This window comes from Lissotriton helveticus, chromosome 11 (assembly GCF_964261635.1).
Source record: "Lissotriton helveticus chromosome 11, aLisHel1.1, whole genome shotgun sequence".
NCBI classification, from domain to species: domain Eukaryota; kingdom Metazoa; phylum Chordata; class Amphibia; order Caudata; family Salamandridae; genus Lissotriton; species Lissotriton helveticus.
The window spans coordinates 235,930,671-235,955,837 of NC_136072.1; the positions used below are offsets into that span (position 1 = coordinate 235,930,671).

At 48.7% G+C, this 25,167-nt stretch overlaps 1 protein-coding gene across 2 annotated transcripts in view; it reads right to left on the reverse strand.

Moving 5' to 3' along the window:
- Nucleotides 1-25,167, reverse strand: part of LOC144792820 (ceruloplasmin-like) — a 477,616-nt gene that overhangs the window by 358,488 nt on the left and 93,961 nt on the right. For both annotated transcript variants that reach the window (XM_078668018.1, XM_078668019.1), the window contains exon 3: nucleotides 6,390-6,602. In XM_078668018.1, coding sequence (XP_078524144.1) covers nucleotides 6,390-6,602 — 213 coding nt within the window. The remainder of the gene's footprint in view (nucleotides 1-6,389; nucleotides 6,603-25,167) is intronic.

A 25,167-nucleotide genomic window follows, 5' to 3' on the forward strand; every position in this document is an offset into this window, starting at 1 on the left:
GCCCCAAATGCCCGCCCCATACAATGCTATACTTCTACATTTCGCAATATAAATTTTCAATAAGTTTTAGTGCAAAATTCATTAGGGCCATAATAGAGCGTTTAAACAGGAGAGTCCTACTTTTAACTGCTGGGTCACCAGAACCTGTGTCACTAAGAAGTACCCCAAGGTAGGAAAAGTTTCTGGTGTTATCAATTTTGGTCTCACCTGCAGCTAAGTACTTAAGTCTAAACCACCCATTTCCACACGTCATCACAAACGTTTTCTTTGCGTTTAATTTTAGGCCCCTATCGGCCATGAACTCCGTATATGTGGACAATGCTCTCTGTAGGCCCATCTTAGTTCTGGCCATTAGCACCGCGTCATCCGCATAGAGAAGGGAGACAATCCAATTTGTTGTTATATATCGGCGGGTCACTTACGCTTGCCCCCAGTTCCCCCTCCAAAGTGTTGGTATAAATGGAGAAGAGGAACGGGACCAAGACGCAGCCCTGCCTGACTCCCCTCTCCATGCGGAATGACTTAGTGCATTCCCCTTTAAGGCCATGTCTCACCCTTGCTGTGTGGCACCTGTATACAGTTGACGTAAAAACTGTACTAGTGGGGGTTCTACTTTCAAATTCACCAGTGTTTCCCATAGCTTACTGTGGTCCACACAGTCAAAGGCGGCCGTGAGATCAGCGAATATTGCATGCAAATGCCCTGTTTTAGCTTAGGTGTATTTCCCTTGGAGTAAAACAAAATTTAAAACCTGCTCGGTAGTGCCCATCCCCTCCCTGAAACCATACTGGACCTGGCTCAGTATGTTATTGTCCTCAGCCCAGATTTGGAGCTTATTTAGGGCTATCCTTCCTGCAACCTTCATTAATGAATCAAGCAGCGATATCGGTCTGTAACTAGAAGGGTTATCCCGATCCCCTTTCTTGTAAACAGGTATTATAACGGATTCAGACCAGGTTTTTATGAACCCCGTTGAGCAGCATGCTTCTAGAACTCGTTTCAGGAGTGGAGCCCAGAGGTCAGTGGTCAGTTTATATAAATTGATGGGTATCCCATCAGGACCGGGGGCTTTGTTTCCTTTACTTTTATTGATGGCCATCAGAACGTCCTCGAGAGAAAACTCGAGGATAATAGGTAAATGAGCTGATTGACCACCAACTACTTCACTAGTCTTTAGATGGCCTGCTGGTTCATAGACCTTGTTGCTATATACCTTGGAAAAAAAGTTTATCCATGTTTTCTCGTCAATTGCTGTTTCTATCCTCGCCGCCTCTCTGTTGGCAAAAAAGGAGGCCTTGACCGCTTTCCAAAATGAATGTGAATCTCTGAGTTGTGACGCATCATAGAGATTCTCCCACTCCTGATCCTTTATTTCCTTTTTTCGGTTTTTCCTAGCTATAGTGTAACCCTTCCTACAGGCTCTAATAATCTCAGCATCTTTTGTAGGATTAGAAAGGGCGGCCTTAAGGAGTGAGTACGCTTTGGTGCACTGACTGTCAAACCACCCTTTGCTCCTATTTATGCACTTTTTATTAGAAGTGGATAGAGTAGATTAAATAACTTGGGTGATCTGCGTAAAAGCATGTAAGAGGTCCACATAATCAATGTCTTCATTTAAACAGGCTAAGATCGGGGTTAACGCCCTTGATATAATATCCTTGCTCATTCTGATTGGATCCTTTTCTCCCCACCTTAGTGCATAACCGTTCTGACGGACCAATGTAATCTCCTGGGACCATGCCAAACTCTCTACGGTTGAAAGAACACTATTATCGGACACCATTAAGTGTTCAGATAGTAGCAAATGGTCACTCAAACTATTAGGGAGATCGTGAATTTTTCCACCCGGTCAGCATAACGGGAAGGGATAATGAAAAAATCAATCACGGACTTAAATCCTCTGCCTATAAAAGTTGGATCAAAATACACCATTGGGAAGGACAATATATTGGCAAACCCAAGATCGAACGTGGCCATGATGTCATTAAGCTGATCCCCACTAACTGAATGTACAAAATGATCCGAGTGTCCATAATCATCCTGATCATTTTCCTCAAGGCGACACACATTCGAGCCACAAACACTTGTATTACAGTCCTCAACCCATAACAATATTACATCCTTTCTTTTAGCAATGTTTTGACCCTTCAGATCCCCTTCGAGGGTTGTTAACACTTCAAGCCCTTTAGCTTTATCAATATTGTTATAAAAGTAAACAACCAACAATTTTACAGGTGAAGACAAAGATATAGACTCCATTTGATAGTTTTCTGTACTTTTTGACATCTTGATTTCCGTAACCCTCATCATATTAGACATATATATACACATAGTCCCCCTTTATGAGTTGAACAAATTGCTGGGGTATGGAAGATTTTAAAGCCATCCAGATGTATTGCATTTAATAGCCACGTTTCTTGGAGACACAGAATGTGGTGGTCGCATATAAACTCGACCCATACTTTGTTCGTAACTTTAGACTCAAGGCCGCAGATATTCTACGAGACTATCCTCACTACCCCGGGACTTGGTGTATATATATATAAATGTATGTATATATATTTGTATATATATCCAATGAAGAAAACCAATAACAAATGTTAAAGTAGTGTTATAGTTAGGTGAATTGTTCAGTAACAACGTAACGTTTTAAATTCTAAAAACTACAGAAGTTCACCAGTTATAGTTACAGTTATCTCAAGAAACCACAACTCGTGCCCTCACTATAACTCGCACCCCTGCCATGCACAGTTTTCTCATCAGTAATTTCATTGCAACTGTTGCAGTAATATCATCAATGATGTCATGAGTGATGTAATGTGTAATATGTGTGGTAATTAGCAGTGCATGGCAAGGGCATGAGTTATAGTTGCCGTAGGGCACCTCTCCCCTCCCCAAAAAAAACATGTGTCATCCCACTTGAGCCTGGCCCGCCCTGAGGGGTTTCAAAAAGAAGTGCGGAAGTCTGCACTATTTTATTTTTATTTTTCCTCGGATACTCAGAATATCCTTTGGAACCCCACCACTAGCCCTAGGGCATCAGGATATCCCTGCCCTGCCCCCTTAGGTCTTTTATTTACATTTTATAGGGCTCGGGACTGAGTCCCAAGGTGTAAGATGGTTGCCAATACTTCCTGGTTCAGGTGGTGGCAGACAATCAGATCTCAGTTGGAGATCGTTCGGCTCAGCGATCCTCCGCGACATGAACTATACCATTTTTTTTAACCTTAATTTCTTCAAAACAACAGAACGGATTTACACCAAAACACAAAAAGCATTCTTTCTGGATGGAGATCTAAGTTTCTGTCAAATTTGGTGTAAATCTGTCCTGCAATTTGGGATGTAGCAGTGACTAAAGTTCCTGTAGAAAAATGGATGGGGAAAATGCATTTGGGACACCTCCATCTTTCTTTCTCCCTCTTGATGGATCACAGTAAGTCTCCTGGGTCATTGGAATCATGACCTCTGGAGAACTATTTTTTTAAAGCACTTCCCAGGCTGGAGATTTTGTTCTACAGCTGCAATTGCAGCACCCTCTGGGGCTGGTTCTCCAGCTCCATTTTATGTGGCTTGAAGATGTATAAAAAAATATATATAAGGCCCTCTTGGAGTTTGTTTCTATCCATGCATTTTTAGGGTGAAAAATGGCAAAAGAAAGCCTCAAAGATGTGTCTGTTTTTATTTTATTTGTATAAAAAAACAATATATGACACAGGCCCCCTACAGTGGACATATTAGTCCACGAAGTCACCAGACCCAGCTGCAGTCCACCAGTTATAGTTATTTCTAGTAACTATAACTCATGCCCTAAGGTAGGTATAACTCCAGACCCCGCAATGCACAGTCTTCTCATCAATATTGTCATTTCAAATGTCGAAGTGATGTTATTAATGATGATATACAAAAAGTCATGAGTGATGTAATATGTAGGGTAATTAACTGTGCATGATGAGGGCAAAAGATATAGTTATCTTGGAGAACGAGTTATAGCTACTAGAGATAACAATAACTGATGAATTTCACTTTCCTTTGTTTAAAATGTTACGTTGTCACTTAAGTTTTCACTTAATTATAATGTCAGTTTAACCTTTGTTTTTTGCCTGTGAATTCATACGTACAGCCAATCACAAACCCCGAAAAGCAGTGTCAATCGGGGAGTTGGCTGCAGGGCCTGCAGCCAAAAGCGTGTAGGGAAGCAACCCAATGCCGTGATTGGCCTTCAACTACGTCCAGCGTGGGGATTCACCGCAGGTCCTGGCTGCACTCAGACAGACCCCATCCCCAGGGCTGATTCCTCAAACAAAGGGAAGTGGCATGTGGCCTTCCTCCCAGAGCCTTTGCAGGCCCCAGGTACCCCATCCCCCGGGGCCTTTCTATTTTATAAAAGAAGGAGGGTGTGCAGGCTCCCTCCATGAGCCTTTACGACACATGGACCCCATCCCACTGGACTTTTATTTCTTTTTAGGGGAGGGAGGCATATGGCCACACTCCCTGACCATTTTGAGGCCCCAAAGAAACCATTCCCCAGGGCTTTTGTTTTTGATAAGGGGAGAGGGGGCACGTGAACCGCCTCCCTGGGCCTTAATGGCCCGGGAACCCATCCTGCAAGGCCAATACATATATTTAGAGGGAAGAGGGTGGCGCCCCCCTCCCTGAGCCACCCCAGGGCCTTCCCTTTTTATTAAGAGGAGAGGGAACGTGGCCCCCTCCCCAAAGTACTATGGGCTCTGAGGACCCCATCTCCCAGGGCCTTCTTTTTTTCTAAGGGGAGGGGGCACGTGGCACCCTCTCCAAGCCAATAGTGGCCCTGAGGACCCTATCCCCCGGGGCCTTAATTTTTTATTAAGGGGGGCATGGGTCCTTCCCAAGCCACCATGGGCTCCTGGAATCCCATCACGCAGACCCTTGCTTTTTAGTGAAGGCAGGGGGGTTCACAGCCCCCCTCCATGAATCCACTGTGGCTCTCGGGACCCCCTCCCATGATGCTTCAGGTACTCCTTGGTGGGTGTACCCATGCCACCGTGGGCACCCAACAAACAGCACATAGGGGGATGCAGGGGGAGCCCCCACGCCCCCTGGATCCGCTAGCTCCCTACATGCATCCTGGATGCTGTGGTAGTCGGGTTTTCTCCCACAAAGTGGGGGCAGCCATTTGTGCTTGCTCCAGATGGGTGGGAGCAATCTGAGAGTCCCTGCCCATATGAACTTTGGCAAGGAAACAAAAGTTTTCTCCCATCCTACAGGAGCATTTTCAAAGCTCCTGCCTGGTCGAAGCACACTTACTTGTACCTGCCCATGCTCCCACAGGCAGGGAAACCACTGAGTTCAGGAGGTAGGCTCCCGAGGACACAATGTATGAACCAATCCAGGAGATGAAGTCCCCTGGGCCCTTTATGGCTCAGGTATGGGGTCTGTGTCCCCTCCTCCTTACACTTACTAGTTGGCTCCGGAGGATGGTGTCCAAGGGCCCATTGGTGGCTCGGGAAGGGTTTGTGAGCCCCCTCCTTTTTTTATGCAGTGGCCCTGGGAAAAGGGTCCCCATGGCAGTATTTGGCTACGGGAGGGAGCCCATGTGCCCCATGCTGTTCTAAAATTCATTCCCGGGGGACGGGGTCCCCGGGCCTTAATGAGCAGCTTAGGGGAATGACATCATGTGCCCCCATCCTCTTACTTTTTCACAGCAGCCCCTGGCCTCCATTACATTATATTTTACATGCTGTGATCCCACGTGAGTCTTGCAGGACTTCAGTGGGATTGCAACTTTTTTTTATATTTTAAATGAAGTGACTTCTATGGGACCACCCCCACTGGGCTTAGGGGGAGCAGGATATCCCTACTGTGCACTCTTGAGAGTCTTTCAACCCTCAAGCCACCTCCAGTGTTTCCAGTGTAGGCTTTCTAAGTGCAGTGAAATAAAAGTTGTCGCTTTCAAAAGGAGGGGTACACTTTGAATGCCTCACCTGACTTCAGAGTCCTACTCTGGGGTTACGGGCCACCGTGGTAAAGGCCGTCAGCATGTTTGTATTATTGTTGCATTTGCTGAGTCAAAAACATAAAAACACATAGTCTTGCTTAGATTCCATTTAAGCCTTCAGATGTAATGTGTAAGGACCCCCGCTGCAGCCAGACTTCCACGTATCTACCTTGTCTGGAATGTCTGTAGGAATGCATCGGAAAAGGAGCAACAACATGATCAACTCACAAATTTGTCAAATTACACCACATGACTCTCAGAACTTTCACAGCAGCTAAGGATAAGACACTTGCTAAGTCAGAAGTGCATTGCATGTCATACCACAACCAGGGATAAATGCACAACACAATTTGAGCACCCTGTCCTCCCAAAAGATTGAAATGTCCCTTGTATGCTGTTTAGCTGAAGGACTTACCAGCTTTACAAATGATCAAAGGTCCTATAGCTCCAGAACTAATGTCGATGGGGGTATCGATATGTGAGTGATAAATCCTCGTCACACATTCTTGATCTCCTTCAGCTGGGCCGTGCTCCTCAACCACATCCCACCTGTACGTATAGCTCTTTCCGGGGGGTACCACGTCATCATTCTTGTATTTACCGGTTGTGTTGTCAGGATAGAGAGCACCTGCAAATGCAAGGGGCATGTAACACATTGTATCATTGAAACAGTAGGTTTAGGGTTAAAATGTTTTAGAATGAGCAAAAGAAGCATAGTCAACAGACTCACTCTCAATACAACAGACTAAAATATTGAATACGGCTTGAGAAATAATAATTTCCAGTTGTTTCGATTGGGTTACTTTTTAAGAATATCAGTGAATAAAATATGAAACAGATTAAAGAAGCAAATTAAAATATGTCTATGAAAGATCTTGCTCAAACTAATAAAATGATCAAGTAGGCTGATAAAGAGTTCAGCAGGGTCAAACTTATGAGATAGATTTGATATCAAAATGTAAAAAGGAGGCAAAGAGCCGCAGGCCGGAGGTACTTGCTAGGCATGCAATGAGGTAAATTGCATGCCTCGCAGGTGTAAAATACCCATCTCACGATTCACAAGGAAAAGGGTTCTAGAAAGGGGCATCCCCTTTTCAAGTGACTCATAAGGATATGTATCAGTTGTTTGCAACTGAAGTGGAACTCATCCATGAGGCAATGGTCCTTTTATGTAAATTTAGCTGGAGACATTAGGGAAAACTGATGTCCAGTTGTGTAGTGCCACATATTTCTCAGTATACCAGACTCTGCTTCCAGAGCCTTCAGTGCTTTGCTCACGGTCATAAAGTCTAGGTTCTAGTGGAATGAGGACTAGGTTCAGGGCTTAGCCAAAGGCCAAGTACTTAATCACATAGAGCATGCTGTGCACTCCCAGAGGCTCCTTACAGTGTGTTCAGTGGCACAGAGACTGGGTGATGGTCATAGAGAAAGCACATTGTTTGTTAAAATACCCCTCACACACCAAAAGGGCCCTTGGTGTCATGCTTCATCATCGGGGTCTTCCCGTCCCGCTGCGGGACGGGGCAGTGCTGCGACAAGCGACTACGCTGGAGCACCTTTAGATGGGGGTGCTATGTGAGTGGAGTGAGTGTCAGTGAGGTCAGGAGTGATACACTTAGTGAAGTTAAAAAATACCTGGCCTAGTGGTAAGAAAAAATATTTAATAAACACTGGCTGGTACAATTAAAAACGGTGTGAAGCGGAGAGGGTAAGCTGGTTAATGGGCTTACTCTCCTGTGTGGGTCAACATGTTTCGGGGCGTGGAGCCCCTTCGTCAGGACCGGGAGAAGATCCCCCTGTCACTCACTAGTGTTACACCACAAAAAATATTCTAATAAGGTGTATGTACATATAAGAGTGAAGAAAATATTCTATCAATGTGTGTAGCTATACATTTTATAATTACACAGTTCCTACCACTATCATAAATATGATGTAGTATGCCTGAAAGACAAGAAAAGGTGGTTATAATTGCGCGGATCCCAAATGCGCTAGACTCTCAGTCACCTGTGAGGGAGAAAGAGACAGACAAACATGTATACCGGCTGAGGTACTGGGATCTTTTGTGAGTAGGCGAAATACTCATTCGTGAAACAGTTACACACTGTTTAAAACATACAGTCACTCACACATGGAAATGGAACACACATGGGACGGTTATGCCAAGAAGGTAGTTCACACTGAATACATACTTTTCAGAGAGAGGAGTCAATGCCTCATGAGCCAGTTCTAGACAGAAGGGTAATAGAGGGTCCAACTAAAAATGGGGAGAGAAAGGTAGAAAAATGCAAAGGATGTTTTCTATTCCTAATTTCTTATGGTCCCCATGAACCAGTGAGCTAGAGTCTAGGCGAGGTTCTGAAAAAGTCCTGTTCCTTCGGCTATGCCGTACTTACTCAACCCCCAGCACGATGGTGCTTCCCCCTTCGTCCGCGGCTTCTGTGTTTATGGAGGGAGCAAGTTTGGCGGGTATTTATATGCTTGCACGTGATGGGGTAATTGGTTAATTGCCTAATTAACGAAACCGGTGTGCCGCTGCAGATGGAGGCATAAGTTCTGTTAATGTGGCGGCCATTATAGAATGGTCCTATTTGTTCGTAAAAGGGGTCATGACTTGATGTTTGTGCTCGGCGGTGGGGGTTAAATGCCATAGTTGCTTAAACACCATGATCGAGTCTCTGGGTCTAGCGCATTTGGGATCCGCGCAATTATAACCACCTTTTCTTGTCTTTCAGGCATACTACATCATATTTATGATAGTGGTAGGAACTGTGTAATTATAAAATGTATAGCTACACACATTGATAGAATATTTTCTTCACTCTTATATGTACATACACCTTATTAGAATATTTTTTGTGGTGTAACACTAGTGAGTGACAGGGGGATCTTCTCCCGGTCCTGACGAAGGGGCTCCACGCCCCGAAACATGTTGACCCACACAGGAGAATAAGCCCATTAACCAGCTTACCCTCTCCGCTTCACACCGTTTTTAATTGTACCAGCCAGTGTTTATTAAATATTTTTTCTTACCACTAGGCCAGGTATTTTTTAACTTCACTAAGTGTATCACTCCTGACCTCACTGACACTCACTCCACTCACATAGCACCCCCATCTAAAGGTGCTCCAGCATAGTCGCTTGTCGCAGCACTGCCCCGTCCCGCAGCGGGACGGGAAGACCCCGATGATGAAGCATGACACCAAGGGCCCTTTTGGTGTGTGAGGGGTATTTTAACAAACAATGTGTATTCCATTGACATCTGGATATACACTCACCCTACGTGAGGTGGACCCAATTGATTAACAGTATACTAGAAAAGAGGAGGACGTGCCCACCTCAGTGCCAACCAGCACCACCTCTTCACTCCCCTTTTTGATTTTTCTTACAGGTCATAGAGAAAGACCCTGCCTTGTGCCCAAAGACCACTGCCTATGGCCACAGGATGAACCTAGTGTGATTTGGAAGAAATGATCCAGGCACAGGCCAGGCCAAGGGGAGGTTGTTATACAAGCAAAAAATGGTATCAAAGGAATTAATACAACAAACTATAAATGAGTCGATAACATTTAATTACTCTCTCAAAGATGACTATTGTTCATCATGAATATATCTTATACATACAAAAAGGCATTAGTGCCCATCAGCGGTGGCAAAGGACCACAGAGTACAATTAATTACACATACATAAGACCAACACAAAATCAACACATAACATAACCCACAGAAAACACATGCGAGTGTCCCCTTATAAAATCCAGGCGAACCACTCAGAAGAAATCTGACCATTGTGCCTTAATATGGCTGTTCAATAAGTAGATCTAACCAGCCGCGGCCAGTGGAGGGTGTTTCGGTGGGGCAGAGAGGCGGGGTGGGGGAGGGGCAGGGTGGGGTTGCTAAAAACAGGAATATGGAATTGAAGGTAAGTAAACAATTTAATTAATAAAACGAATTTCGTAGCGCGCCCTGCATCGCAAAATGTGATGCAGGGTGCGCTACGAAATTCATTTTATTTATTAAATTGTTTACTTACCTTCAATTATCCATACTCCGGTTTTTAGCACTCCCCGCCCCGCCTCTCCATCCCACCGAAACTCCCTCCACGGGCCGTGGCTGGATCTAACTCTAATGTGGCACACAACAATTCAATGTATTTAGAATTTATGCAGATCCCTCCAACTGAATGTCGACGCAACCACGTTTCAGCCTTATCCTCTTTGGCCTCTTCAGGACAGGGTTATACACATAACTGTAGGTAAAAACATCATAACATGGTTACTTCTACCCCTATTAACATATCAAGTGAGCCAGCACCGACAGAAGCAAGCAGCCACCCAGTGCTCGTGTGAGGTGAATCAAAATCAAACTAACTCAGTGGCACACCATGACCAAAAAGAGCCAGCTAAAAAATCAAGTGTCAAGAATGTAAATAGACACATGTCCCAAGTGCAGCACACGTGAACAACTAAAATGTGCTAAGATGAAAGGAGAGAGAGGCGCTCCCCTCACCGTGATTATAAACAGAAGATCATACAACAATGGGTGAAAGCGTCTTTTCGCCCTCACACAGAAAAGCTAAGGAAGCAGATGTCACGCAATGAATGGAAACCCAGTACACTTACATGAAGGGATCAGGAAATAAACCAGATCCCGACCACTCGCTAGTAGGTAACTCTGAATCGTGACTCAAGCACTAGAAAAAAGAGGAAGGTCACAACATTAACAAGCATTGCAAATGCAATAGGTCTCGCAGCATTAGAGTTAGTGCTTTTAGAATTGTTTATGGGTTTTTTTGTAAATCTTAAGCATTTTTGTTTCCTGTAGCCAATGCTAAAGAATTAAAAAAAAAAAAGCCATAAACATTTCTAAAAGCTCTAACTCAAATGCTCCGAGACCTATTGCACTGTGTGAGGGTGAGGGGTTGAGGGTGAGTGAGGGTGAGTGAGGGTGAGTGAGGGTGAGTGTGAGTGAGGGTGAGAGTGGGTGAGGGTGAGTGAGGGTGAGTGAGGGTGAGTGAGGGTGAGTGAGGGTGAGTGAGGGTGAGTGAGTGAGGGTGAGTGAGGGTGAGTGAGTGAGGGTGAGTGAGGGTGAGGGTGAGGGGTTGAGGGTGAGGGGTTGAGGGTGGGTGAGGGTGAGTGAGGGTGAGTGAGGGTGAGGGGTTGAGGGTGAGTGAGGTTTTTTTTTTTTTTTAAAGGCACAAGCAGGCTCTTTGGAGCAAGTATACTGCATTCCTCTTTCCTATAAACGCTGACACTTTGAAGTTAGCCTAGAGCAAAATAAAAAGCTTCCCATGTAAACACAGCTTGACATTTTATTTGGGTGAGTAGTTTATGTATGTCCTGGAAAATACCTTAAGAAATGGGTCGAAAACAGAGTTGCCTCTTAAGTATCATCAACACATTTATTTCAACAAACCAGTTTTAACAGGCTGGGTTGCGTATTAATATTTTTTGGAGTCAAAGGATGTACAGTCTGTGCCAAGTTTTGCTGTTTACAATACATGGTGAAGTCGGGGAGCTGGTAAACTGTGCACGAGGGGCATGCGTGATTCGTAAATGCTACAGCAGTGAGAGTGAAGACAACCAATGAGAGACGACTAGGTCCGTGCACTGGGAGACGGTGTGAGTATCGCAGCCAATGGGAAGCCAAAAAGGCCCTGCTGGCTCACGAGAAGCAGGCGTGAACTGCTGTGCGATTGGCTGAAAGGCTCATGAAGATCGCCGACAACAGCAACCGATACACGAGGAGTAGGCGTGCAGGGCTTGTGACTGGGGCAGGGGAGGGGCTTGCGGGCGGCTTCCCTAGGAAATTGACGTAGCTGTAGATTCAAAATGGCCGCCGGGTTTACGTGCGGTCATTCACGTCCTTGCAGTATTACAGCTCCACAATGTATCTCATGTTCGCTCTTTATTATTTCTAGCGGCTGAGTCGGGTCGGGTTGGGCCCTTTTTACTCTGCCATTGTAGATTCCTTGCTAGCTCTATGTTTGCGGGAGGGGTTAGGGTTGCAAGGCTACTGCTGGCATTTAGAATGTATTTCGAGTTAAGTTTTCATACTGCTCCAAAAGCACGCGGAGTTAACGTGTTTTCACTGCTCGCTTTTCAGGTAGTTGTACAAGTGCGCCCCCAAAAATCCCAGTGCATGAATTCTTTCTCTTTGCTAAGTAAAAAAAAAAGCCTTTCACCGTAACACGGCTGGCAGGGGAGGGGGCGGAGAGGGGAGAGGTGCGACACGGCAGTAGGAGGAGGAGGGGGGAGGAGAGTAGGGGAGGCACGGCCTAGCGGCAGGCAGGCAGGGGAGGAGAGGAGGAGGGGGGAGGAGAGTAGGGGAGGCACGGCCTAGCGGCCGTGCAATCAAGTAGTGAGGGGGCGGAGCTGGGGGAGGCTGTGAGAGAGAGTAGGCAAGGCAGGCGGCTGGGGGCATGTGCACGCGCATTTAAGCTCAATGCACATGCGCATTGAGCTTAAAAGTCACGGGCACTGCAAGGAATCGCCACGATTCCTTGCAAGTTAGATAAAGTCTGGATGAGCCCCTATAGTCTCGCTTGCTCGATGCGCATGCGCATCGACAGGCGAGACCTAAAAATCAGTCTTTCTCAAGCATCTGACAAAAATGATAATGCTCGAGCTCACAACAACTCCCAATGCAGGGGCCAATCTAGCACTTACCTCCCTCTTTCTATATGTGCCCTTCCCTTATATTTTATGCGTAGGAGCTTCTCCCCATTTTCAATATAACCGAGGGAGCTCACCAAGCCAAGACGAGAATCTAGTAACAGGGAACACATACCAAAAATACTAAGGGGCCGATTAGGATGGCGGACGGATCGCCACCGCCATGCAGGCGGTGGCGATCCATCCGCCATCCCTGCCCGTCCGCCACCTATTTCCCCCCCACCATATTACAATGGCGGGGGGACCGTGGCGGAAGGGTAGACCGTCTGCCGTTTTTAGGCGACCGCGGTGGAAAAGGTCTAATATGGTGGCGGTGTCTATCAGGCACCGCCAGCCATATTAGGATGTGCTGTGGGCAATGCCTTTCCGTGCCGCCACAAAAAGACATATGGTCTTTTTGCGGGCCCCCAGGGTAAAGGAGGGGTGGGGGATGCACATGGGGGGTACCTATGGTACCCCCCCTGCGTTTCAAAATACAACATGGCAGGCACCGCACGGTGCCTGTCATGTTGTGCTTTGAAACGCACAACATGCATTTTTAGCATTGCGGCGGACGGTGCTTTTTAGCACCGCCCGCCGCAATGTTAAAAATGAGGGATGCACCCGCCACTGTGGTGGGTGCATCCTAATTCGAGGCACGGGACCTCCGCCCATGTGGCGGACGGTCCCGTCCTCCGGCAGGATGGCGGACGGACTTTGTCTGTCCACCATCCTAATTGACCCCTTAGGCAGGAACCACTAAATGACTAAAATAAATAGCGTTTAAAACTAAATATTGTCAACCGCTCATAAGCAATGCGCAAACACTTATTCGAGATCGTTAGTGAATATTCTTCCACTCCTATGTCTCCACCATCTCACAGTAGACGTGAAACTACACTGGTGCCAAGTGGGCTCGTACGCGGCTCGATCTTAAACCAAATATGCCGCTTACTACGTCACCATGCTATCCTACGCATGCGCGGGTGGCTGCATAGGAAGACGACTACCTCTTTCTTCATCCACTATCCCACTAGGTGAAAACAATCACAGACCACCGGCTCAATCTACCACCCATTTCTAAATATTGTGCTACAACCTAAGTGTACACTCAAAGGAGAACCAATACCATTATTAATAACAAGCATTTACAATGCAACGGTTTCGCCTTTGGAAAAGTTTGAGCTATTGGCATTATGAATGACAAACGTTTTATTTATGTGTTAGTTTTGAAAACAGATAAATAAATGGCATTGTCATTTACAATAGCAATAGCTTAATCTCTCGCAAATGCGATTTGTATTGCAACTATTTCACTTATCATTTTGCACTACAATGAAAACTGGCTTGTGCATTTACTCCTGCAGAAGAGTATCAAGAGGAAAGGCCCTGTTGCAGACCCGTGGAGTTTCAAGTATCTGTTGTGCATCACCTCATAACAAACAGCATAATTGTAAACGGGACTGAGAAAACTTTTTTTTTTTTAAGAGGAGTGCCCCTCTAAAAGAAAGGCCCCGGTCTCTACTGCTTTCTTTTACAAGGACGCACTTGGTTGTTGTGAGGCGCAGGTTGAAAAGAGAAATTGCGTTGTCAGTCCTCGCCCTGGTCCAGTCAGCAGGGCCACATTGGTGCTGCCATACCCAACCTAGCGCTGCCAACTGCATGCCCAATGAACTCAGTGCAGCAACGTGTGCCCACCCTCATGCTAAAGCAAGCCACCCTGTCCTGAAGGCAGCAGCCCTGGTTCCGCCGCGGTGTCGCTGCCCTGGTCTCCCTGGTCCAGCGGGTGTCTTCCTGCTGCGCCCGCTCTCTTATCGACCAGTCAGTCACTTTCCCTCATCCGAAGCCCTGCTCCGTGCTGCACGTGTTCCTACCCCGCTGCAGGTGCCCCTCACCCGGGGCAGCTGCCCTTCACTCCTTCTGCGGGTGCCCCATTTCTGTCTCCTCGTGCAGCTGCCCTTCACAGCCCCCCCTTGCAGGAGCCCCTTTCCCTGCTGCAGGTGCCAGTGTCTATCTCCCTTGTGCAACTGAACACCCCCACCCTGCTCCCCACGGTGGTACACCTCTCGCCCTGGCGAAGGAGCCTCGCTGCCTGACGCATGTGTCCTGCGCCCCTCTTCAGGGTGCACCAGCCCCACTCCCAGGTGCCTCGCCCTCATCCTGCTTCCCCTCTGCATCCCCTGAGCCCTAGTGCAGAAATCTCACTCCAGGCCTCCCTCTCTCCAGCGCAGTTAGCCCTGCCCCTGGAGAATGTGCCAACTCTCCCTGTGCCCTTGGTCCATGCTGATGTAGTCCATCTCGCCAGTAAACGTGTGTCAGTCTCTGAATGCAGCTGTCCCTCATCTGCACGCGGCAGTCTCTTTTTCCCTTTCGTGCAGGCCTCCCTTCACTTGTGCAGCTCTCCCTCTCAAGGTGGTTCTCCCCATGAACGGGCCCCTCTCTCTAATGCAGCAGCCCCTACCCCACAGGTCTCCCTTTCCTGGTCGAGCGCCCCTACCCCCTAATGGGAATGGGCCCTTCTTCTCTTATGCAACACCCTGTCCCCGGAGCGGTAGTCTCTCATCCATGTCTAGCACTCAGTAACCCGCTGCTTTATGCCCCGGCACGGCTCGGCCCCGGCCTCTGAGATCATTTACACGCACTTTATGGCTCTGATGGGCCGGGCGCATGTTCTCATCAGGAACAGGGTCAATACTGTTTGCATTAGGGGGTGGGGAGAGGATCAAGTGAGCAGAAAAACGAGGATGGATTTAACCCAGATGTTTCGTAATTCAGTAAATAATTTCCTGTATATTTAGCAGGTGTCGGTAATACCGAGCAGGAATCCTGTAGCTCACCGAATCTTTTTCAAGCAGCAGTGACTGCTGGAGAAGCACATCCTTGATGTCCGATCATGTTGCTTTCATCTAGGATCTTTCTTGTTAAATTATTGCCGTTTAGACCTTGGTAATTATTTTGACTGCTCCATATATACACGGAGAACGGTTAAGTTTGCGAGCAATCATTGAACCTGGGGCACTGTGCGTATTGCTTTTGTGGAATCGTTTGGCCATGGCTGTCTCTGACTTTTTGGCACTCAAATATTTAAAAGTCCCTTGAGAATATTGATTTGAACTTACTTGCTGTCCTAGATCAGTTTAGTGCATGCAAGAATAAATCAATTTAGCTGTATATTTCCATAGGCCCACAAACCTCTCGGTGACGAGTGGCAGTTATTGTTCAAGCCCCGCTGTCCCAGCACCGACGGCCAGGTGCACTTCTACACGGAGGACTTTAAAAATCCTTTAAATTACTTGAATGTATCCCGGGAGAGTGCACTCGTCTCGGGGCACGACGGTGTCACGACAGCCCTCGTGCAATGGGTGCCCCCTCCCCTACACGCACATATATGCACACCCAGGCGGACACACACAAACAATACACACTCTCACACTGCTACTCAACAACACGTAGACACATATGCAGAGACATGCAGACGGACGAGCTGACACGCACAGGCACACTCACTCAGACATACACAATGCGCAGACAAACATACACACATGAAGAAACCCGCACAGACCCACGTGCACAAACACACAGGCGCATATACATAGTACGTTCACACTGTTGAGCTTCACACGATACTCCTGATCTTATGTGTCTGTTTCCAGTTTGCCGAGGCAAAGACTACAGGGAGCAGGAAAGGCACACGGACAACGGGAGGGGGGGGGGGGCGGGAACCGCACACGGACAACGGGAGGGGGGGGGCGGGAACCGCACACGGACAACGGGAGGGGGGGGGCGGGAACCACACACGGACAGCGGGAAGCAGGAACGGGCACTCACCTGGACTTCTTCCGCTTGCACACATTTTGCGAAATACAGTGACATCCCGTAATTTCTATCTTCCGAAACATCGGGATCAGCTGCGGCTCGGGAGGCGGGGATCTGCTGTGGGAGGGGAGGGGGAGAGCGGAGGCCGTGTTACAACGGCATCGGGACCGGCTGCGGCTCGGGAGGCGGGGATCTGCTGTGGGAGGGGAGAGGGAGGCGGGGAGAGCGGGGATCAGCTGCGGCTCGGGAGGCGGGGATCTGCTGTGGGAGGGGAGGGAATGCTGCAAAGACAATGGGACACAAGGGTTGTTTTGCTTCTGTGGGAGGGGAAGGGGACACGGACGGCCGGCGGGAAACGTGCACAGGACAGCGAGGAGGGGGGCGGGGGGACGGCGGGAGGAGGGACACGGAGGAAGGCAGGACAGCAGCAAGCACGGCCCGGCCGGACCAGATTCGGGGGCGTTCCCGGCTGACGTCGCGTGACGTCGGCAAAAGCCAAAGAATCTCGGGAACGCCCCCGAATCTGGTCCGGCATTGACGGACAGGCCCCTCGTCCAATGGCTAGGCTCCATTTATGGAGCCAGCCAATGAATGACGAGGGCCGACCCAAACCCACACTACAGTTCTCATTAGATTTCTCCTGCGCAAAAGCTGCTTGCGCAGCTTTTTGCAGTCGAAACCTAAAAAAGTATAGTTGGCTAAGTGAGAGGGCAACCTCGGGCGCATGGCGCGCATGGCACACCTGGCGGGCACGTTCTGAGCGTAGGACCAGTGGGCATCGCATGAGTGAACATCTGGAAGGCCCGGATGATAGGACAACAGGCCATCTGATCCTTCTGTGTTTTTTTTATTATTCTTTTTATTTTTAACTAAACTCTTCGGGCAGGTGGGAACGCAAGATGGAAGTTTTGAGCGTAAATAGGAGTGGGCGGTTCTAGGGAAAGAGTGCCCCGGGTGAGTTCTTTAAGCGATGCACCTCTGGGGCATTGTAAAGCAGAGCACCTCTGGGCAGATTCCGAGCACATAGACCACGTCCTGGACACAACATGGCATCTCGAAGACAGGAGACAAATGCACACGCTCTAATGGCGAGTTATATGTTGCACAGGTGGGCCTACTTGTGAAAGTAGGGGCAGACCTGGACAAGTCCTGATCGCTAGTTGCAATGGGCGTTTTCTGATCCCGGCATATGTGGGATTTGATACCTGGATGGATACTGGCTGCAGGGTGAATTGTGAAAGCGGAAATACATACATCTGTATGATTTCTCATCTAGAACAGATGTGAAAGCAGGGGGCATGGGCCTAGATTCAGGAATCAGGACACGCGTGGGTGAGCTCTGAGAACGGGATGCGTCCTGCTTTACAGTACTCTGCCGGAATCTAAGACAACCCGTGTATTCCCTGGTGATGCCCCGGGCGGGGCGCGCCCCTGTGCTCTGATGCTCCCGGGAGGGGCGCGGATATCCAGAGCCCTCACATCTCTGGCCCAGTGACCCTGCCACCGGCCCGACAGGTTTCTTCTATGATAAAAACATTACCAGCCCGCATCTGAAGGTGGGAGTGGTGGGCGAACCCGCCTTCCCACGCTCTGGCACTGTCCCGTGGATCTCGGCCCTATTCTTCAGCTCGTTCTATCATCTATTCATTCAATCTTTAATCCGTGTGCCTGGAGGCAGACTGAAGTCTGTAGCCGGTGCCTTGTCTGCATTCCTTGTTCGGGTAACTTTGTTAGTAGTAAATATTTATTTACGTTGTTTATTGGTGCGCCTAGAGGTCGGCCGGCTGAGTGAAAACCAGAGCAGATCTGCGACTGGCACCCACCCACAACATGCCTGAAGCAGAGCTGCTGCGCCCCTGCCTCCTGTTTCTTATTATGTTATGTGTCTACTTACCCACAACATGCCTGAAGCAGAGCTGCTGCGCCCCTTGCCTGACTCCTGTTTCTGGTTAAGAGGTGGAAGAGATGTGGCGCCGCGGCCAGGGTGCCTGCCTCCGGACCTCGTGGTTCACGGTGCGATCCCCGGCGCCAGGTTAGCCATGTGACTGGGCAATAGCTCGCTTAATCTTCCCGACAGTCCCCAGCTCCGGGACACCTCCAGAGGTACTGGCCAGGATGCAGCTGCCACATACCGGTCTCTTGTCTTGATATTGTACATAATAGTTTGTAAGGGCCCAGCACTGTCGGCTCAGTACATGACTCGTTGACTAGCCATGCGTGATTCGGTGACCAGCCATGTTAAAAAAAACGCGCCCCCTACCAGCCGCAGCGTAGCTTCGGATCCAGGCAGCGAGATGCCTCCCTGCAGCAACAGTCTCCAGGTATTCGAGGCCTAGAGAAGGGCTGGACCAGAAACAGGCCTTAAAGGTGCAGGGTCCCGGCCTGTAGGGGGTAGTCTGACAATGCTCACAGTGCTATCGAGACTTTTGTTAATACACGAGGCGTCAGACGGTCTGCCCTTCCCAGCAGCTCTTACAGTAGGAGGTTTTGCTAAGCCTGTCCCGAGGGAGGGAGGGTGTTGTTCGCTGCGAGTATGAGGTGGCGTGCATCACCAGGTAGGTATACGCAGGAAAGAATCGTTACCTGAAAAAGAGCCCGGAGAAAGTGCCCTGCCGCACGTAATGAACCACCACAGATAATAAGCACAAGCGCGAGGGAGCGTGACCTGCCGCCAGAGGTCAACAACGCACAAATGAGACGCGTCTGCGTCACAGAGGGAAGCAGCACGAACGTGCCCGCAGAGGATAACATCGCACACCTAGCGTACACCGATGCGAGATAGTGGATTGAAGTAATATATGCGCAGGTGTGAGTGTCTTCTCTCACAGAAGTCAAAGCGTGGGACATGCCATCCGGTCCGAGACAGTCTCCTGCCCTATTGTACTTATAGTAACACATTTAATACTAAGGGAGTGCGAATAAACATCATTTCTTGCAAACGTACACTAGCACAAAGCGAGGGGAGGGGGGACGGCGGGAGGAGGGACACGGAGGAAGGCAGGACAGCAGCAAGCACGGCCCGGCCGGACCAGATTCGGGGGCGTTCCCGGCTGACGTCGCGTGACGTCGGCAAAAGCCAAAGAATCTCGGGAACGCCCCCGAATCTGGTCCGGCATTGACGGACAGGCCCCTCGTCCAATGGCTAGGCTCCATTTATGGAGCCAGCCAATGAATGACGAGGGCCGACCCAAACCCACACTACAGTTCTCATTAGATTTCTCCTGCGCAAAAGCTGCTTGCGCAGCTTTTTGCAGTCGAAACCTAAAAAGTGAATACATAACTTATAAAAGACAAGCATTTACAATGCACTGGTCTCGGCAGCATTAAAGGTAGAGCTATTAGCCTTGCTCATTATTTTTTTTTTTAAATCATAAATAAATGGCATTGTCATTTACATTGCCAATAGCTTCATCACGTGCATATGCGAGACCTATTGCATTAGCACCCACACACACAGTAAGTAGTAGAGTGAGAAGTCGATAGTGAGTAGGAGAGAGTTATTAGTAAAGAGTATTAGAGAGCGCAACAGAGCTGTGTGAATAATAACAGCTGTGAGCCCGTGCCTGAGGTGCATCATCTGAGCTTTGTGAATAATAACAGCTGTGAGCCCATGCCTGAGGTGCATCATCAGAGCTGTGTGAATAATAACAGCTGTGAGCACCTGCCTGAAGTGCATTATCAGAGCTGTGTGAATAACTGCGTCAGCCCAGTGCCCGAGGTGCATCATCAGAGCTGTGTGAATAACTGCGTCAGCCCCGTGCCTGAGGTGCATCATTAGAGCTGCGTGAATAACTGCGTTAGTGCCGTGCCTGAGGTGCATCATCAGAGCTGTGTGAATAACTGTGTCAGCCCCGTGCCCGAGGTGCATCATCAGAGCTGTGTGAATAACTGCGTCAGCCCCGTGCCCGAGGTGCATCATCAGAGCTGTGTGAATAACTGCGTCAGCCCCGTGCCCAAGGTGCATCATCAGAGCTGTGTGAATAACTGTGTCAGCCCTGTGCCCGATGTGCATCATCAGAGCTGTGTGAATAACTGCGTCAGCCCTGTGCCCGAGGTGCATCATCAGAGCTGTGTGAATAACTGCATCAGCCCTGTGCCCGAGGTGCATCAGAGCTGTGTGAATAACTGCGTCAGCCCCGTGCCCGAGGTGCATCATCAAAGCTGTGTGAATAACTGCATCAGCCCCGTGCCCGAGGTGCATCATCAGAGATGTGTGAATAACTGCGTCAGCCCCGTGCCCGAGGTGCATCATCAGAGCTGTGTGAATAACTGCGTCAGCCCCGTGCCCAAGGTGCATCATCAGAGCTGTGTGAATAACTGCGTCTGCCCCGTGCCCAAGGTGCATCATCAGAGCTGTGTTAATAACTGCATCAGCCACGTGCCCGAGGTGCATCATCAGAGCTGTGTGAATAACTGCATCAGCCCCGTGCCCGAGGTGCATCATCAGAGCTGTGTGAATAACTGCGTCAGCCCCGTGCCGTGCCTGAGGTGCATCATCAGAGCTGTGTGAATAACTGCGTCAGCCCGCGCCCGAGGTGCATCATCAGAGATGTGTGAATAACTGCGTCAGCCCCGTGCCCGAGGTGCATCATCAGAGCTGTGTGAATAACTATGTCAGCCCTGTGCCCGAGGTGCATCATCAGAGCTGTGTGAATAACTGCGTCAGCCCCGTGCCTGAGGTGCATCATCAGAGCTATGTGAATAACTGCGTCAGCCCCGTGCCCAAGGTGCATCATCAGAGCTGTGTGAATAACTGCGTCAGCCCCGTGCCCGAGGTGCATCATCAGAGCTGTGTGAATAACTGCGTCAGCCCCGTGCCCGAGGTGCATCATCAGAGCTGTGTGAATAACTACGTCAGCCCTGTGCCCGAGGTGCATCATCAGAGCTGTGTGAATAACTGCATCAGCCCCGTGCCCGAGGTGCATCATCAGAGCTGTGTGAATAACTGCGTCAGCCCCGTGCCCGTGCCGCATCATCAGAGCTGTGTGAATAACTGCGTCAGCCCCGTGCCTGAGGTGCATCATCAGAGCTTTGTGAATAACTGCGTCAGCCCCATACCCGAGGTGCATCATCAGAGCTGTTTGAATAACTGTGTCAGCCCCGTGCCCGAGGTGCATCATCAGAGCTGTGTGAATAACTGCGTCAGCCCCGTGCCCGAGGTGCATCATCAGAGCTGTGTGAATAACTGCGTCAGCCCCGTGCCTGAGGTGCATCATCAGAGCTGTGTGAATAACTGCGTCAGCCCCATGCCTGAGGTGCATCATCAGAGGTGTGTGAATAACTGCGTCAGTCCCGTGCCGAGCTCGACTGCAGCCGACACTTACATCCAGAAACTTAACTCTCTGTGCACCTACCCACATCAAAATATTAACCAACAGTGAAGCCCTGCACTCACACCCCACAAAACAGCATTGCTCATTTAGAAGAAGGACACACATTGAATTTCGAGCTTCTTCTGTGTTGATGGTAATTTCTATAAATTACTATTGAATTCTTGTTTTCTACTGCCAGTTTGATAGACCACCATCAATCACGTTGACCCAGATCGCTGTCCCCGGATAACCCCCATGTCGCCGCTTTCACTGTGTCACCCGGCCTGAGCCTCCCCTACAGTTACCTGGGGTGAGGCGTCGCTCCCCAACGAAAGGCAGAGGCGGTGGTGTTCCATGAGGCTATTCCTCGCCGCGGGACATCAGACCGCACCGCTGCGGGGAATGTCCCCCAGGGGACCCAGGCAGCGGGGCGCACCTTCTGCGCTTAGGGGACTGAGACTGGGGGATAAGCAGGGCCTCGAACTCCATGGGCCGCTTCAGAGTGGCACCGCACGCCATGCTGCCTTCCGTGAAGCCGGCCAGGAAGAGAGCAGTTATCGGCGCGCAGCGGAGACGCTGGCGCCGTGAGCGTGCGCGCGACCAAATCTGCGCGTGGCCAGCTCTTGTCGCTCCCTCTCCCATTCACAATGCTGCACGCGTGCACGGCTCTTGTCTCGTTTTGTCAGATTCTGTCGGGTGAAACAATCGCTATAGTTCTCTGGCGAGAACGCGCTTCACGCGTTTCTATCCGAGACCTAAAAACGGAAAACGGCGATCACTAACCCTCTAACCGGACTGGTGACCACACAGTGCTCCACTCTAAACACAACTTTATGTGTACCATCTCATATTTAAATAAGTGAACGGTAACATTCCAGGTCAAAACTGAACTTTAAACAGAAATGTAATCAGTAAGAAGAAGAATACCAAAAAAAGGGTATACTACATCTTCCGATAATTCCCCTGCAGGATGGCACCCAGTCTTTCTTCTTATACTTAGAGCACCATCGATCAACAGAGCTAGAAAAAACCTCTTAGGGGCACTGCCCCACACTACACCGATTTGCACGCTAGGGCAGTTAGGTACACGCCGTCGGCGTCGGCTACACTTGAGGGGGAATAATTAGACCATCAGGTTATATAGGCAAAATCATATAAATCAACAGGGCTGAAAAAACCTCCTGAGAACTACCCCGCACTATAGCAATAATTGCACTATAGTAGTTAACTCAACTCTGTCGGCTTAGGCCCACTTGAAGGGGAGAAGTTCAACAAACAAATAATATACAAAAATACATAAGCATGCCTATATACACATTTGTACATTCTATATGGTTACTCTCCTATAATACACATATATACATATATACAAATCTCGCCATCAACTCTATTCACCATTATATACATAGAAAACGTGCCAAAGTATTACCAATACATCAACACATCTATACATATACTATCTACAGGAGAATATCCTACTCAAGTTTGAACACAGCTGAACATTAAATCAATGCCCAGATCTCATCACGGTCGTTCAATCCTTACCTGGATGTATGGTATCTTTCGATCATCCGTGCCTCTAGGTGATTTAACTTATTTTGTAAGGCTATTTTATTTGGTGCCTTATGTCAAGGTGAGGGCCTACAGTTAGAGATGACCATGCTTGAATACATAGGGACATATTCACACGGGGATATCGCCATCAGAATGTCACTTTTAGCAACGTTCTGCTGGAGATACGCCCTTTTCCATGTTTACAAAGTGGCTTTATGCCACTTTTTGTGGCTTAACGCCACCTTGTAAATAAGGCCCCTTTACACACATCAGTTAGTGTGAAAGGAGCATGCAATGGGTGTTGCTGTGGGTGTTCCACCGCCACATGCATTGCTTTTGACGCTGCTCCAGATTTACAAGGAGGTGTAAATCTGAGGCAGTGCCATAAAACACGCAAGAGCACGCGTTAGAATATCAAAACAAGGAGAAATACTTTTATTTCTCCTCGTTAAAGTTTTTTCGATGTGTGCTGCATTCTGCAGCACAGATAGAAGAGCAAAATGCCATTAATGTGTCCCTTCCTGTACCTAAACAATCATTAAATAATGACAGCACACATAGAAGTTACAAATCACCATACGTGATTGTTTATCACTATGGTGCAATGGTGCCTGTGTTGGCACTAGGCAACTAAATTTAGTGCTAGGGAAAACACAAGGGTGCACTGCCTTCTTGTGAATACAGCGCATCTCTTCATTTTGAAAATGTCGGAGCACAGCACTGCCAAATTTGGCACAGCTCTGCGCTTTAACATTTTTGTGCAATTATGAGAGTACATTTGAGCATTTGGAAAAGCTTACGTAAGTGCATTTGTACATGATAACTTTATTTTCTATAGGGAAAAATATATTTTCTGATAGGGGAACCCCTTTCCCTACAAACCACTAATTTTAGGCCTTGCTCCTTTCCATTCTCCCACTGAATATAGACTTATTTGAGTCTCACACCGAAGCACAATTTCAACTGCATCTAGAATGACAATGGGCTGTGAAAGTCTGTGAAGGTTCACAAACCCATATGTAGGCACTCATCAACTTTGTGAAGTCTCTTATTCTGCACTGCCCTCTCTCTATCGTCCCTTCAGAAGGTTTGCAACAAAGTAATATTCCAACATAGGACTCTACAACGATTTCGCTGGATTTAGGTGCAGAGATACTGAGTGGCCAGAATCGATGATTCCAGCTAGTACCCCTATATCTATATCTGACAGTTACCAATTATTCAGCCTAGAATGGAGAGTAACATGCCGATCCATGTACATCCAGTTTAACACCACATGTTGGTCCCTAAGGGGCAGATTTATGAAGGCCTTGCGCAAACAATGCGCCCTATTTACAACGTGACGCATTTAGGAGATGCGTCACGTTGTAAAGCCCTGCCCCATAAGGAGGCGTTCCGGCGCAGGGTGGGCGTTCCGGGGCAGGTGCGCCTCGCAAAAGTGGCTGAGTGAAATCTATAAGATTTCACTCAGTCACTTTCAGGACAATGCTGCGTCAAAACCCTGCGCCTGCTTGAAGCAGGAGTAGGTCTTGACGCAGCATTGTGGAGATGGGGCACCCCCGAGCCTTGCTGGAGGGACGCAGCTCCAGCAATGCGCCACCTTTACGGCACAGATGCGTCACGCATCTGTGCCGTTTTTGCCCCATGGTGCGCCGCACTGTAAATGCGGCGCACCATGGGTGGCGGAGCAGCGGCGCAGGATGACTGGCGCATCCCTGGGGATGCGCCAGTCATCATAAATCTGCCCCTATGTGCGTCAAAGAAGGAGCATCATTCCACAGACAGATCGCTGTGGTTTGCGAGCAGGGGAGGAGCTGGTGAGGAATTCTTAGGTTAGGGGAGGTTGTTACCAGTCAGG